General features: G+C 44.2%; 1 protein-coding gene across 1 annotated transcript in view; it reads left to right on the top strand.

Annotated features, from left to right (window-relative positions):
• The first annotated feature begins 4,523 nt into the window (after positions 1–4,523).
• The window catches only part of LOC137437609 (homeobox protein Hox-A3-like), a 43,004-nt gene continuing 31,496 nt past the window's right edge, over positions 4,524–16,031 (top strand). Inside the window, exon 1 of the mRNA XM_068132079.2 lies at positions 4,524–4,953. Within this exon, the coding sequence (XP_067988180.2) occupies positions 4,557–4,953 (397 nt within the window). The 5' untranslated portion in view covers positions 4,524–4,556. The remainder of the gene's footprint in view (positions 4,954–16,031) is intronic.

Here is a 16,031-nt window from a genome sequence, read left to right as displayed (position 1 = left end):
TCTTTTAGGTCTTTTGGGTGTTTTGGATCTTCAGGGTCTTTTGGGTCTTCGTGGTATTTTGGGTATTTGTAGTCTTTAAGGGTATTTTGGGTCTTCAGGGGTCTTGGTGGTCTTAAGGGTCTTGGGGGACTTAAAGGGTCATCAAAGGTCTGAGGGGTCTCAGCAGTTTAAAGGGTCAAAAGGTATATTCCAACAGTATGTAATTAAGAGTTCACGGACTGTTTTCGGTGTCAATTTTATTTTAAGAAGAAGAAGACGTTTCGGTCACAAATAAACAAACAAACAAACATCACCATATACGTTTGCTCTATTATAATAAGATATGACCATTATTCTGGAAACACTCCCCCTGACATGATTCCCACTGTCTCCTAAGTGCAAAACCTTCCTCCCTACACCATTCCCAATAGGTTGACATCTATCGCTCTGCTCATAAATTCAATTCAATTTTCCAATCTTGGGAGAATTCCACAAATCATTACCTCACAACTCTATGCTTTCAGTCACGAACCGAATATCCTGTTCCTATTTTTTCAAATCCTCCGAGTAAAATTTCCCGAAACATCATTTGCCCCAAAGTGTACCACAACCGTTTTTCTGCCATGATCCAATATGATATTTAACCTTCCTTCAATGTCCCTGACTCCTGCTCCTTCGCAACTGCACAGAACTTTACGTCTTCTTCCTGCAGAATGAAGAATCTACATCTAATATATGAAGAAGAAAGTTTGTGTGTTTGTTCGTTTATGCAATCGGACCGTGCAAGAACTAGAGAAACGAAACTTTGCATGTCATTCTCTTTCATTCAGAGGAAGGTCGAGGGATATGTTTGAATAAAAAATAAAATTGAAAAATTAAAATCAGATAATTGGCCTTCAGGTCTTGATCGGGTCTTGTGCTTCAGGCCTCGATGCACGGCCTGCAGTGTTTTTTCTATGGGAGAAATCGAGTAATATGTTTTGTGAAGATCGTATGCATATGTTGTATTTTGTGATATGTTATAAACAACACAAATGTAAATATTAGAGAGTTTATAAGTGCGCCTGTTATTAAAAAGATTGATTTACTATTGATGCTCAGAGGGATGAATTGGGACAGATGAGGGCGGCATCTACTAAAGAAATGGAGGAGATGGGAGAGGAAATAAGACGAGGTGTAAGCGAGGAGGTCTCGGGGGTACGCGAGGAGGTAAAGCGAGGTGAGAAGCGTATGGAGAAAGAGGTGAGAAATGGGACGGCCAAGTTACAAGGGGGCATAGAAGATCTGACGCAGGAAGTAGAGCAGCTGACGGTGGGACAGAGGGAATTAGTGGAGCAGGTGGAAAAGAACACTGCGGTACTAGGAGGGTTGAAAGCGACACAAAACTAAATCAAAAATGACTTGATAGCGACGAAGAGGGAATGTCAGATGGTACGTGAGGGACTGACAACGAGGTTGGACGAGGTGACGGAGGCAATGGAGACAAAGGACCGGGAGGTGAGGACGCACATAGAAACGGTCAAGGTGGCATTAGAGGACGAAATTGAGGAGACGCACCGGGAAATAAAAGAGGTGAAGCAAAAGTTAGAGGAAATGGAAGAGGGGGTGAGTGAAATCAAAAAGAGATGGAGGGAAACTAAGAGAGAAATACAGGAGGAGGTGATGGAATATGTGCAAGGTCGGTGTTCAAATCGTGATGGTGTGCTCGCTAACCAGATAGAGTTTGCAGGTGGCGAAGGAGGTGCGGAGACGAGGTGCCAAGGTAAGTGGTGATATACACGGAAATGTATATGGTGTGAGGGAAGATTCAGTCGGCTTGGGGGTTGGTTTGGACCCGGGTGTTCGTGAGAGGCCGCTGGTAAGGTGTGCGGCAGGTACAGAGTGTGAAGGAGGTGTGCGAGGAGGTCCGACTATGGGGTGTGTGAGGAAAAAGTGCGCGCCGAGGAGTGAGTGTGCTGTCGAGAGTGAGTTGGTCGTAGCGCGTGTGCGGGGGAGGCACATGGAAGCACGGGATGGGGAGTGTTACAGGGGATGTGACGGAAGCATGCACACCTGTGGTGAGTGTTACGGAGGGTGTAACGGGAGAGTGTGCGCAAGAGGATGTGCGAGAAAGGTGTGTAATGTACACAGGTTTATTATAACACCTCTGTTTTCAGGCCTTGAGTGAGTCTGTTCTTATACCCTGCCTGGGTTTTTTTTTTCCTGGGAGTGATTGAGTAATATGTTTTGTGTGTCATACAGGAAATATTTAAATACATATTTCATTTCATTTCCCAGGTCAACGCCAGGTACTTCAGCTAGCATTTAATAGTTTCATCACCAACAAACATAGTCTCCCTGGCCTCAGTCCAACCTATCTTTATTGTTGCACACTCATCACTGCCTGCACTGCTGCACCCTCATCACTGCCTGCGCTCGCGACCATCTCATCATTACTTGCAATCACTACACCCTTACCAATGCCTGCATTTGCTACACCGTCATCATTGCCAATCCCTTCTGCAAACTCACTCCACAGCGTAACCAACTTTTCTCCACAAATTGTTCACATTCTGATACCTGATGTAAAGCATCTATATGTTCTTTCAACGTTGCAATAACTATATTCATGTGAGCTACTTCCTCACACTTCCTCCAACAAGGACTACCGTAAAATGGGGGGAATAGGGACAGCAAGGTGAATAGAGACACAAACTGAAAAAAAGTTCAGAAACTTTTTTCGCTGAAAATTGATAACCATACTGATTTATTGATATTTGGGTTGAAAGTGTTCTCTTGTTTTTTAAAAAAGCAACTTATAGTCCCTATTAACCCCATATATGGTGTTCAATAGGAATAAATAGGATTTTTATGGCTGTCCCTATTCACCCCGTTTTATGGGTCAATAGGGACAGTCACTAATACAAAAAAATAATAATCAAGAAACAATCCTGAGTTTCCAACTTATTGCTAAATTGATAGCTCAGATTGATGCACATAATATGCACCCATAATATAAACCACGGTGCCAATGAAAAAAAAATATGGGATAAAAAGTTTCTCCAAACTGTCCCTATTTCTTGATTATTTTTTTTTTTGTATTAGTGACTGTCCCTATTCACCCGTAAAACGGGGTGAATAGGGACAGCCATAAAAATCCTATTTATTCCTATTTAACCCATATATGGGGTTAATAGGGACTATAAGTTGCTTTTTAAAAAAACAAGAGAGCACTTTCAACCCCAATATCAACAAATCAGTATGGTTATCAATTTTCAGCGAAAAAAGTTTCCGAACTTTTTTTCAGTTTGTGTCCCTCTTCACCTTGCTGTCCCTATTCACCCCATTTTACGGTACCCTGTTTCCACTCTATCTGATATGGCCCACATCAAGCATCTATCAGACTGTTTGTTATCTTATTCCCTTCTCCTTATTTCCCTATTACCTTATTCTCCATTAACCCTTTTCCCAACCATTTTTCCAACTGACTTAAATGCTCGACGATGAGCGACAAACAAGTAGGTCTTGGTATGCCACTTAAAGTTAATGCAATTACCCCCGGACCTGCAACAAACAACAAATCACTGTAAGCTTAAGTAATACCAAATACACAACACATGACACGACAACACTACAGCAAATACGAAAAACAACAACATGTAAGCACTTATAATTATGTTCTGCCATATGGAGCTCCGAAATTTGCCCACAAACCTTCAATCTGAAATCTCGGGAGAGCAGTGAAGAGCAGAAGTAGTTCTGTGGAGCTAACGACAAGTAAATATAAAACTGAGGTCACATCTCATCTGCATACATCGCTTGGATTCGAAATATTGCAAGTGGAGTCGGAAACACGTTAAAAGAGAAATAATCAAATCACATCAGTAACAAAACTGGACTGACAGGATGGCCTAGAGGTACACACACTCACCTCTAAGCTGTTCTAGCCTGGGTTTGAATCCGATCAGCTATAAGCTGTCATCTCAAGTGTTTCACAGGCAGGGTGAGTCATCAATGTGTGTGCCGTCCCTTGGATGAATGTTTAACCAGGTGTCATGTCTTCCGACATTAGTTGGCTGATGTTAAAGGTCTCATGGTGTCCTTCGCGAAGATTAATTGAGCTATTGCTGGAACCATGAAAAAATACAAATTAATACCCTAATCGACAGAGGGCATTGCATCAGTGGCACAGCCACATCTAACTCAAATATTTGTGTAGACACTTTCTCCCTCATCACAAAATGTTTATCACTTTTTTGTGACCAGTTATGGAAGTGCTTATCTGCCAGACGTTTGCTCCTCATGCAGGCCAAACCTTTCAAAATGGCGACCAAATTGTTTGGAGGGTGGGGTACTATTATGGACGTGTTTGATTACTTTGAGATTTGTTCTGAGGCCATTACTGAATGGCAGGATAAAAAAAAGCCTGAAAAATTGTTGTAATCTCCCATCTACTACCCAGCTATCCAAGTCTGACATTATGTGCGAGCGAGACTCCCATTCACAGAATGTGCAAGCTGTACATGACATGTACTTAAACAAGATTTGGTTTCTTGCAGCCGCCACACAAGGACCGAACAACGGCCGAGTTCCAAGCCATGCACAAAGTGGGATACTTCGAACCAGCCGGTGTAGCCCCTGCCTTTCCCTATGTCCATGGAGCGCCGGGACTGAGCTTCAGTCCCAGAAGGGCATCATTTTTCACCGACACTTTGGAAGTTGGAGAGTGCCAGCTTACACACTGCCCTCTCGAAAAACGGCCATGCCATGGGAACGACAAGCTCTCCGCAGCAGATACCCTGGACGGCGGCGATGGCTTGATGGCCTGTGGAAAGGTCGGTCTTGCCCCACTATCGCCCTCATCCGAGTCGGATAACTCGAACCAAGGCAGCCTTCCAGGACAAGGCATCCTAGGAGGCGAATACTCCAGGAAGATCTTTCCATGGATGAAGGAGTCACGGCAGAATGCAAGACAAAGGGGAAAAGCTTCTCCTGGTAAGGTCCTCACATAGTCATTTTAACAGTACATGCACATGGAGGACATGTTTTTGAGTGACTCATATCTTATTGTTAAAAGGAAATGTCGACCATGATCTTAGGCACTTGAAATGATACGAGGATAAAGGATAAAACATGGGAAATGAAAGAACATGCTGGGTAAGATCGACACACATCACATAATGCACGCCAACATATCGCAAGCAAGTGGAAGGAAAGGCGGAATGAGAGACAGAGTCAGAGAGACAGAGTCAGAGATACAGAGTCAGAGATACAGAGTCAGAGATACAGAGTCAGAGATACAGAGTCAGAGATACAGAGTCAGAGATACAGAGTCAGAGATACAGAGTCAGAGATACAGAGTCAGAGATACAGAGTCAGAGATACAGAGTCAGAGATACAGAGTCAGAGATACAGAGTCAGAGATACAGAGTCAGAGATACAGAGTCAGAGATACAGAGTCAGAGATACAGAGTCAGAGATACAGAGTCAGAGATACAGAGTCAGCCATTTTGTGCCGCTTTATTGCCAGGAAAATCAAACAAATACAGGAAGGTGCCTGAGCAAGGTCAAAAAATGTAAATTATAAATTCAATGTAAGTACACCATCAATAAGTTCACATAAGGATGCCTTTATACACCACCGCTGCGAAAACAGAACACAATCACTGGATTGAAATTCAACATGTCCACGTAATGTGACCAAGGCTTCAAAAAGTTGAACAACATCAGCAACATAAATGTGAGACAGACAGAGAGAGACAGAGAGAGAGACAGAGAGAGACAGAGAGAGACAGAGAGAGAGAGAGACAGAGAGAGAGAGAGACAGAGAGAGAGACAGAGAGAGAGAGAGAGAGAGAGAGAGAGAGAGAGAGAGAGAGAAAGAGAGAGACAGAGAGAGAGAGAGAAAGAGAGACAGAGAGAGAGACAGAGAGAGCTCTCTTCAGAATCATGGATACTTTATATTAAGTGGTCTTCATTAGGGGTTTTCTTCATCGTATGATGCAAGGGAAATTTTTTGAGGGGATAATTTATTTAAAAAATAAGATAAGAGAGAGAAAGGGAGAGTATGGGAATTTCAACGAATGACGAGGGGGAGGGCGATGAAAGGAGCATGGAATAATAGGAGGGAAGGGATGGGCTAAGGATGCAGGAATAAGGAACCAAGGGGGACGGGGATGGGGTCGAATATTCGACCAATTTACGTACAAGCTATATGAATGACCCTTTCAATGATTCACAACAACCACACGAACTCTGGTCATAGCATTAAAGAACAAATGCATTGTACAGTCTTTGTAGAGATAGAATGCAAGACCCACAATAAGCAAGTTATCCCACAGTTCCTCCAGGCGGAGCACTTCACTCTCCAATTATCCTAACCCCTCAACTTCACTCCTCCCCCCTCCCCACCGAGCCATCTCAAGATGCTTGTTTTTTTGAGTCGATGAGTTTCTGTCTGACTTGTATTCTGTATTGTTAAAGTTTTATGTCATCACAGAGTATCCTCCTGAGACTTAGCACTGCCACTCGAAGTTCATGACTGTGGCGGCGGAGGGACTTTTTTGTGCCGTTTCCGACCGGCCGTTGGACCATCTCAATGACCTCAGGAATTCCCAACAAACTGTGTCCAAATTGAGTTGGTCTCTCCGTTGATTTTGAGTTTAAGTTGTACACAGTTCCTTCCTCTCGAAATTTCTTCAACCGTTTTAATATTCTCGCTTTACATGGGGCGTCTCTACAGTTGGACTTTCTCTTGAACTCTCTATAAGTTTGGATGAAGGATTGTGTTTCGATGTAAGATTCTAAAGAAAAAGCCTTTTCATCATTTATTCAGGGCATTGTTTCCGACAGGACCTCAGTCATCATAATCTGAAATAAGAGAGAGAAAATTTTTTTAATGGTGAATAAAAAGGGAGAGTTTGGTAAATAAACATTTTGGCACACTGGCAAAAAGATACAATTTTTTTTGTGAACCATCTTCCCTCACCCTCATCCCTTCCCTTCTATCTCTAACCAAACTTATTTCCCACACCACCAAAGAACCCATCCTCACAGATGGGTAAATTTACCCAGAACATTGGATGGGTTAATTCCCCCAGAATTGTACATTTTTAATAGACTTGCAATACCCCCTCCCACTAGCAGCAGCAGTGTGCCATAAATAATGATCATTATTCATTACTTGCAAAGGTACCTGGCATTGCCAGGCAACAAAGAGTCACTTTGTGATGAGAATTATTAAGAGAACGGAGGAGGAAAGAGGAAGGGATGGGGAGGAGAGAGAGGGGGGGGTATGGAGAAAGAGGAGGGGTGGGGAAAGAAGAGAGAGAGAGGAGGAGGGTGGAGGGCAGAGAGAGAGGATGGCAGAGAGGAGGGGAAGGGGATAAGTGGAGGGAGGAAAAGGGGAAGGTGAGTGTGGAGAAGGAATGGGTGGGGGGGAGGAGGGCAGGAGAGTTGGGTAAAAGGAGAGGAGGAGTAGGGAAAAGGAGGTAAGGGGGTGAGAGGATAGGGGAGGGGTGGGGGGGAGGAGGGGAGGAAGAGAGGAGAGGGACACGAGGGGTGTGAAGTGGATGGGAGGGAGGAAGGGGGAGGGGGAGCTTGAAGAGGAAGGGGAGGGGAGGAGGAGGGGAGAGAGAGGAGGAAGGAGAGGGGAAGGGCAGGTGAGGAAGAGAAGAGAGGGGAAGAATGGGTGCGAAGGGGAGGGGGGAGTGGGAGGGGAGAAGGGAGGGGGAGGGGTGGGAAAAGAGGGTGTGAGCGGTTAGGGGGACAGTTGGAGAAAAGGCCCATACAAAGAGCACAAGGAACATTTAAGCATTGCACCATATAAAGTCACTTGACATGGTAAATCAATCAAAAGTGAACTTTTCACACAATTTGTTTTCACCAAGTATTTGTCTATCTTCAAAAACTACCAAAAATGAAAACATCAATCGAATCAGAGTTAAAATGAGGGTGTGAGGGCATTCAAAGCAAAAAGCACGTTTTCACGAAAGGAAATTCTTGACAAAGTCAAAAAATGTAATAACAACAATAATAAGGGTACCTAGAACTGCCTCTTTATAACTGCTGGCAGTGATGACCGGTTTCCTCCGCCTTTCCGCTTTGATACAACCCGCTTTCATTGGACATGCTTTGATTCAACCCCAATTTCATACAACCCTGCTTTCATACAACCCTGCTTTCATACAACCCTGCTTTCATACAACCCCAATTTCATACAACCCTGCTTTCATACAACCCTGTTTTCATACAACCCTGTTTTCATACAACCCTGTTTTCATACAACCCTGTTTTCATACAACCCCAATTTCATACAACCATGCTTTCATACAACCCTGCTTTCATACAACCCTGCTTTCATACAACCCTGTTTTCATACAACCCCAATTTCATACAACCCTGCTTTCATACAACCCTGCTTTCATACAACCCTGCTTTCATACAACGCTGCTTTCATACAACCATGCTTTCATACAACCCTGCTTTCATACAACCCTGCTTTCATACAACCCTGTTTTCATACAACCCCAATTTCATACAACCCTGCTTTCATACAACCCTGCTTTCATACAACCCTGCTTTCATACAACCCTGCTTTCATACAACCCTGTTTTCATACAACCCCAATTTCATACAACCCTGCTTTCATACAACCCTGCTTTCATACAACCCTGCTTTCATACAACCCTGCTTTCATACAACCCTGCTTTCATACAACCCTGCTTTCATACAACCCTGTTTTCATACAACCCCAATTTCATACAACCATGCTTTCATACAACCATGCTTTCATACAACCCTGCTTTCATACAACCATGCTTTCATACAACCCTGCTTTCATACAACCCTGCTTTCATACAACCCTGCTTTCATACAACCCTGCTTTCATACAACCCTGCTTTCATACAACCCTGCTTTCATACAACCCTGCTTTCATACAACCCTGCTTTCATACAACCCTGCTTTCATACAACCCTGCTTTCATACAACCCTGTTTTCATACAACCCCAATTTCATACAACCCTGCTTTCATACAACCCCAATTTCATACAACCCCAATTTCATACAACCCTGCTTTCATACAACCCTGCTTTCATACAACCCTGTTTTCATTTAGTAAGGGCATTTTATGAGATATTTCACAAATCTGTTAACTAAGTTGTTACCCAAAAATTTCTTCACCAATATGTTTGTAAAGGTGTGTAATAACATGTGTTAAAATGTTGAAGGTCAACTCCCGTGGGAAACCCAGAAAAAAAGCTGTTGAATTCGGGTACCGAAAAATTATTTTCGAGAATTTTTTTTTTTTTTAATCGGCCCTTAAGTAACTTATGAGGGGTCAAATAAGGGTTTTTCATGATTCTGAGTTGATTGTTAACATTTATATTTTCACTTTTACATTTACACACAAAGTAGCTTTTATTTCACATACATATATAATACTCAAGAGTTATTTCTCATTCACAATGTCAGAAGTTTCAACAGTCATTGTCTATGTCTTCTTCAGACTCAACAACATCATGACTGCAGTTTCTGCATGTAATGCCATTACAGACTCCACAGGCCGAGATGCATGTGACCCCATTCTTCTTGCAGCTGCATCGCCGGTTCATCCATGATGTGGTTGGCTGTCGTACTTCCAGGATAGATCAACTGGATCACATCTAGTAGTCCAGAATCTTCCATGATGTTACCCATTGATCCAAGATAAGACTTCAGCAGGTGAAAACCACCCAACCTTGGAATGACGGGTAGATTTGCCTGCTTTATTATATTCACAGCCTTCAGCCAAATCGGAAGATCAAAGGTCACTATAGCGACCCCAGCGCGCCGTATGCACTCTTTCAGAGTGGTGAAGATGGTGTTGAGGTCATTAGGGTCTCCTTCAATAACTGGGAGGAACTCGATCTGTGTGCTCTGCTTTGCATCATTAGCATGGATTCTCTTCATCCAGCCATTCCAGTTGGAGTGTGGGAACTCAGGATCGTTGGCTTTGATCACCCACCCCGCTGCCCAGAGTGTGTCACCTGGAGTGAGGAGTGGCTGATCATGAGCCAGGGAGGAGGAAAGCTCAGCGAGGGGGAGAAACATGATCGCGTTCGTTCCTATCTGTTTCCTGTTCGTAAATGGATTAATCTTTACTTCAGTTCCTCTCAGGATCTTAGCTTTGTCGAGTGCCTTCAACTTCACCCGGGGGAAAGCTGCTGTTGTCTGTGGATCTGGCAAAGGTGGTGCCGGAGAGGTGACTTCGATCCAACCCATTGAGTGAAAGGGAGTGTTTCCGTGAATAGAGACAATGTTTAAATCTATATTGTCTCCAACAAACTGAGTGACTGCATTGTTTGTTTCCCCAACCTCCATAAAGACCACCTGATCATTACTTGACAATTCACTTTCACTGGCTGGCACTTTGGCTGTCATCACTGATTGATCCTCAAGCGCAGCATCAACCGCAACCTCATCATTGATCTGTTCATCGGTTTCCTCCACAATGGTGTCAAGAGTGCCAGAAGTATCTGGAACATCATCTCCACTCCTACTATTAAGGAAGCAATATTTGTAGTTTTGTGTCTCCGTGTAAGACTCAGTGTATCCCAGCCGGTGGAACTTGTTGAGCATCCATTTTGACCCAAATCCATGATCAAGTTGTATGGCAAGCCCCATTTGGTGTGGCAATACTCCAGACCGAGGTCGACAGGCCTTAATAAAATTCTGCCCCCAAACGGCAACTCTTTCGTCTGTCTTGACAATCGGTCTCAAGAACATCTGAAGGCTTGCAGGAACAAGTGTCAGCTGACTATCGATGTCAGTCATACTGTGTGTGGTGGGGTATGACTTTGGACCAAAATCAATGAAGGCAATATCATTGGATATGAACTTGAGTGCCGTCTTTATGATCTGAGTCTTCTCATCTCCATGGTCAAGATTAGCATGATGCACTCGCAGAATATTGTCGGTGCCATCTTTGAGACAGAGTACATCTGCCCTTCTTTCCTGTGTTGTGAAATACAAGGTGTCTTCGTATTTCTCTAGAAGTTTTATCTTTAGCCAATGCTTTGAATAAGAAAGGCTCTTCTCTGGTGACTGATCACACTCCTGCAGCTTTTCATGGACTTGGTCCATGTTCATTACCCCATGCTCTAATTCTGAGTCTAACCATTCGCAGAATTCAATAAAAACTGCCTCTCGCTCCTCATCAATACTCCTCTGTCCTCTCTTCCTTTTTCCTTCCTCATCAGTCTTGGACAAACTGTCACCTCTCGCAAACATAGGTTTGCATCGCAAATGGTACAGTGTTTCTTCTGCTACCAAGTCGTTGATCCCTTCCAGGCGTCCAGTGACTTCAGTGCCCCAGTCATCCCCGCGACTCCGTGCTGTCTTCAGCAAGCTTGCCTTCAGTGTATCTGCAGTCAAATTATCTGGCACTCTGTATTTCTTTCTAGCTTGTGCTGGATTATTTTTGTAGAGCTGGGCTGGTTGGTTGCAAAGAATGCATACATCCTTATACAGGAGGTCAACTGACTGTGATCTTCTAGAACTGCAGCCAGTTGATGAACTGAACTCACAAGTAGTGCGTCTTCTCTTCAACTTTGATGACTCTTTCTCTGCCTTTGATGCTTGAGCTGACTTCTTGGTGGTTGCAACAAAGTTGTTGTACAGATCATTTTTACACTTCTGGTGGTACCTCAGTTTTCCTTCCTTTTGAGCCTCCTTCATACGTTCCACAACAGTAACATTTTCGACAGTTTCTGCTTGTTTCAATAAGGTTGAGTATCCCTTTGGAGTTGCCTGTATGAGCCTTTCAGCTGGTGTATCCGAGCGTGCACAGATGAAGCAATTGAGCACAGGTGGAGTAACGTCTTCATCCATATTGCTAGACTCCATGTCCTGCAAAGTAGAAAATGAGATATATTTAGAAATTATTTTTCCACAAAGGAGTGTCTGTGGTGAAATATAAATGTTAACAATCAACTCAGAATCATGAAAAACCCTTATTTGACCCCTCATAAGTTACTTAAGGGCCGATTTAAAAAAATAAAAATTCTCGAAAATAATTTTTCGGTACCCGAATTCAACAGCTTTTTTTCTGGGTTTCCCACGGGAGTTGACCTTCAACATTTTAACACATGTTATTACACACCTTTACAAACATATTGGTGAAGAAATTTTTTGGTAACAATTTAGTTAACAGATTTTCATATGTTTCCCTTACTAATTGGACATGCTTTGATACAACCCTGCTTTCATACAACCCTCCTTTAATACAACCCTCCTTTCATACAACCCTCCTTTAATACAACCCCGCTTTCATTGGACATGCTTTGATACAACCCCGCTTTGATACAACCCCGCTTTGATACAACCCCGCTTTGATACAACCCCGCTTTGATACAACCCCGCTTTGATACAACCCCGCTTTGATACAACCCCGCTTTGATACAACCCCGCTTTGATACAACCCCGCTTTGATACAACCCCGCTTTGATACAACCCCGCTTTGATACAACCCCGCTTTGATACAATCCCGCTTTGATACAACCCCGCTTTGATACAACCCAGCTTTGATACAACCCCGCTTTGATACAACCCCGCTTTCATACAACCCCGCTTTCATACAACCCCGCTTTGACACAACCCCGCTTTCATACAACCTCGCTTTCATACAACCTCGCTTTCATACAACCCCGCTTTGATACAACCCCGCTTTCATACAACCCCGCTTTCATCCAACCCACTTTGACACAACCCCGCTTTCATACAACCTCGCTTTCATACAACCCCGCTTTGATACAACCCCGCTTTCATACAACCCCGCTTTGATACAACCCCGCTTTGATACAACCCAGCTTTGATACAACCCCGCTTTGATACAACCCAGCTTTGATACAACCCCGCTTTGATACAACCCCGCTTTGATACAACCCCGCTTTGATACAACCCCGCTTTGATACAACCCCGCTTTGATACAACCCCGCTTTGATACAACCCCGCTTTGATACAACCCCGCTTTGATACAACCCCACTTTGATACAACCCCGCTTTGATACAACCCCGCTTTGATACAACCCCGCTTTGATACAACCCCGCTTTGATACAACCCCGCTTTGATACAACCCCGCTTTCATACAACCCCGCTTTGACACAACCCTGCTTTCATACAACCTCGCTTTCATACAACCTCGCTTTCATACAACCCCACTTTCATCATAACTTAAGATACACTGAAAAGTCACATGGCCTGAGAAGCTAATGTAGACATTATTCTTCTTCACACAATAACAACTTCTATCTTTCAGACCGTACAACCAATCATGTCGAAATGTTAAACATTTATTCCCCTTGACGACATCTACATTACTTTAAAGTTTCACGTTGATCAATGAAGCGGTTCAAGAGAGAGAATTTTTCTAAGATTTCCGTTCAATTATCTATCGCTGCCAAACCATGTGACTTATCGCAAATTTCAAAAGACCATTTTAGCTTCCAGACATGTGAAACATGTTTTTAAAGTTTCCACTCGATATGTTGAAAAATAAAGAAGATACTGTAGGTGTTAAAGGTTTATGCTTCAAAAACATAACTCCCAAACCATGTTACCTACGAAGTTGTGGTCTGGATTTGATGTTCGTCTTGGGCATGTGATCATGCTTGCAAAGTTTGGGCTCGATCTGTTCAGCCATTTCGGAGAAAATGGGTTTTCAATATCGCTGCCAGACCACGTGAGCGATGACATCATAAATTTATATTCTCTAATATAATTGTTGCACACACAGATCATGCTCAATAAATTTCAAACTGATCAGACGAAGCGTTGTCCCTGTCGAATTATGACGTCATAATTATGGCACCAATGACGTCACCGTTAACAACACCTATTCCCCATATGGAGTTTTTTACAATGAGCCACGTTTCAATTTTTTCCAAAGAGCGGTTTTGGAGTTATAGAGGTGCAACGTTTTTCGGTTTTTCCAAGATTGCGCCTGTAACACATGACCTATGACGTCATGATTATTATTACAATATTCTAAAGGAGGAGGCGCTCCTATGGTAAAAATTTCGTGTCCATCGGACCAAGAATTGCAGAGAAAAAAAAATTCATACTTATCGAATCAAGCGTTTTACTTGTCGAATTATGACGTCATAATTAAGGTGCCAATGACATCATCATTAACATATCTTATTCCACAAGGGAGTATTTGACAATGAGCCATGTTTCAATTTATTTCCATAGAGCGATTTCGGAGATAGAATGAATGACTGATCGTTTTAAGGCCATTTTCCCTGCTAGAGCGGGGGTTAGCCTTGCGGGCCCCATGACAATCATGGTTCCCTTTTTGAGGCAATGTTTTTATGGCCGGATGCCCTTCCTGACGCCAACCCTTAGTCGCCTCTTACGATGCACAGGGAAATGGTGTACCTATTCTAAACCGGGGTACACACAGGGGATAGAGATGCAACTTTTTTTCGATTTTTCCAAGATGACGCCTGTACCACGTGACATATGACGTCACAATTATCATTTTTTCAATTCCACAGGAGGAGCCGCTCATATTCTGAAAATTTCGTACCACTCGGACTGACCGTTGCAGAGGAATGTTTTTCTTTCATACTGATCAGATCAAGCGTTGTACTTGTTGAATTATGACGTCATAATTAATGCACCGATGACATCATCATCAACATATCTTATTCCCCATGGGGAGTACTTGACAATGAGCCATGTTTCCATTTTTTTTCCATTGAGCGGTTTGGGAGATATGGAGGTGTAACGTTTTTCCAAGATGGCGTCCGTACCACGTGACCTATGGCATAATTATGAATTACAATAATTATACAGGTGGAGGCGCTCCTATTGTAAAATTTAATGTCAATCGGACCAACGGTTGCCGAGGAAATGGATTTTTAAAATGCAGACACGGCACACGTATGCACCCGATTGCTTGACCCTGCTTTTCGCTTCGCGAGCGCAGGGTAACAAGGACGTCGGTAGATCTGTGGAAGGGGAAGGGCTGCGGGAGGAGGGTGGGGGTACACGGTATAAATCAAATAAACACTTCTAGGAATTTCAGGAAAGAAGTTGGGGATTTACAGAGGCGGCTTTGGGACGTTTTAACGGGGGTAGAAAAGAAATTTGAAAAAGAAACAAAAGTTGAAAGGTTGAAAGAATAAGAATAATCTGCACAGAAACAATAGGTTTTCTCTGCATGCTATAACAACATGGCCGAGACCAGAGCATCATCGGCGAGCATGAAAATGTGAAAAAAACATCCATCGTCATGATTTTGTTAGACGAATTAACAGCGATCGAAGAAGGAAACGTCACATTCAGCATGTCACCGAGTTTAGTGAAAATGACGTCCTCGAGTTATATATGACGTCACAAAACTATCAAAGACAAGGCTTAAAAGAAAGACAATACTGAAGCGCGGTGCTACGCGCACTACTTGCTTACCAAGGAGGAAGCGGACAACGCGGTAAATCAAAAGAGTCTTTATTGAAAGAGCCCGACTGTAGCACTAAGGAGCTCGGGGCTGCGAGCCCCGTGTATATCCCGAGGCCACGCCTACCCCTCGGGTGTGGCCGACGCCCACTTGGTGCGCGGAATGATGCCATCACGCCAGTGAGCTTTCGTGTCCGCCACACGCGCCCCCCCAGAATTCCCGCGCACCTGGAGGGCCAGTTTGCGGGGCAAACGGATGACCCGGCCGAAGCGCCCTCTGGCGACTGGCGGCGTCCGGGGTGCAGGGATGCCAGCTGGGATGCCTCCGGCTGCACCCGGGATGGGTGCAGGACCGGGGGGCGGCGTGCCGGCGGGGCTTGGCGGTGCCGGGGGTCCGCCCGCAGGGGAGCGGCCCCGACGTGGGGGCCGAGCCACCGGGGGTGGGTGGTCCACGTCGAGGTGGGCCGGCTTGAGGCGATCCACTGAGACGCGGTCGGGAGTACCGCCGATGTCCAAGGTGAAATGTTTCACCCCGGTCTCCAGCACGCGGAAAGGCCCGTCGTACGGGGGGGGCGCAGTGGTGTCCGGTGGGCGTCGTGCCGGACGAAGACGTACTCTGCGGTGCGAAGCT

This window comes from Myxine glutinosa, chromosome 12, assembly GCF_964187855.1.
Source record: "Myxine glutinosa chromosome 12, kmMyxGlut1.1, whole genome shotgun sequence".
Lineage (NCBI taxonomy): Eukaryota > Metazoa > Chordata > Myxini > Myxiniformes > Myxinidae > Myxine > Myxine glutinosa.
Note: the sequence above shows the minus strand (reverse complement) of the source record. Positions and strands in the feature narration are given on the sequence as shown.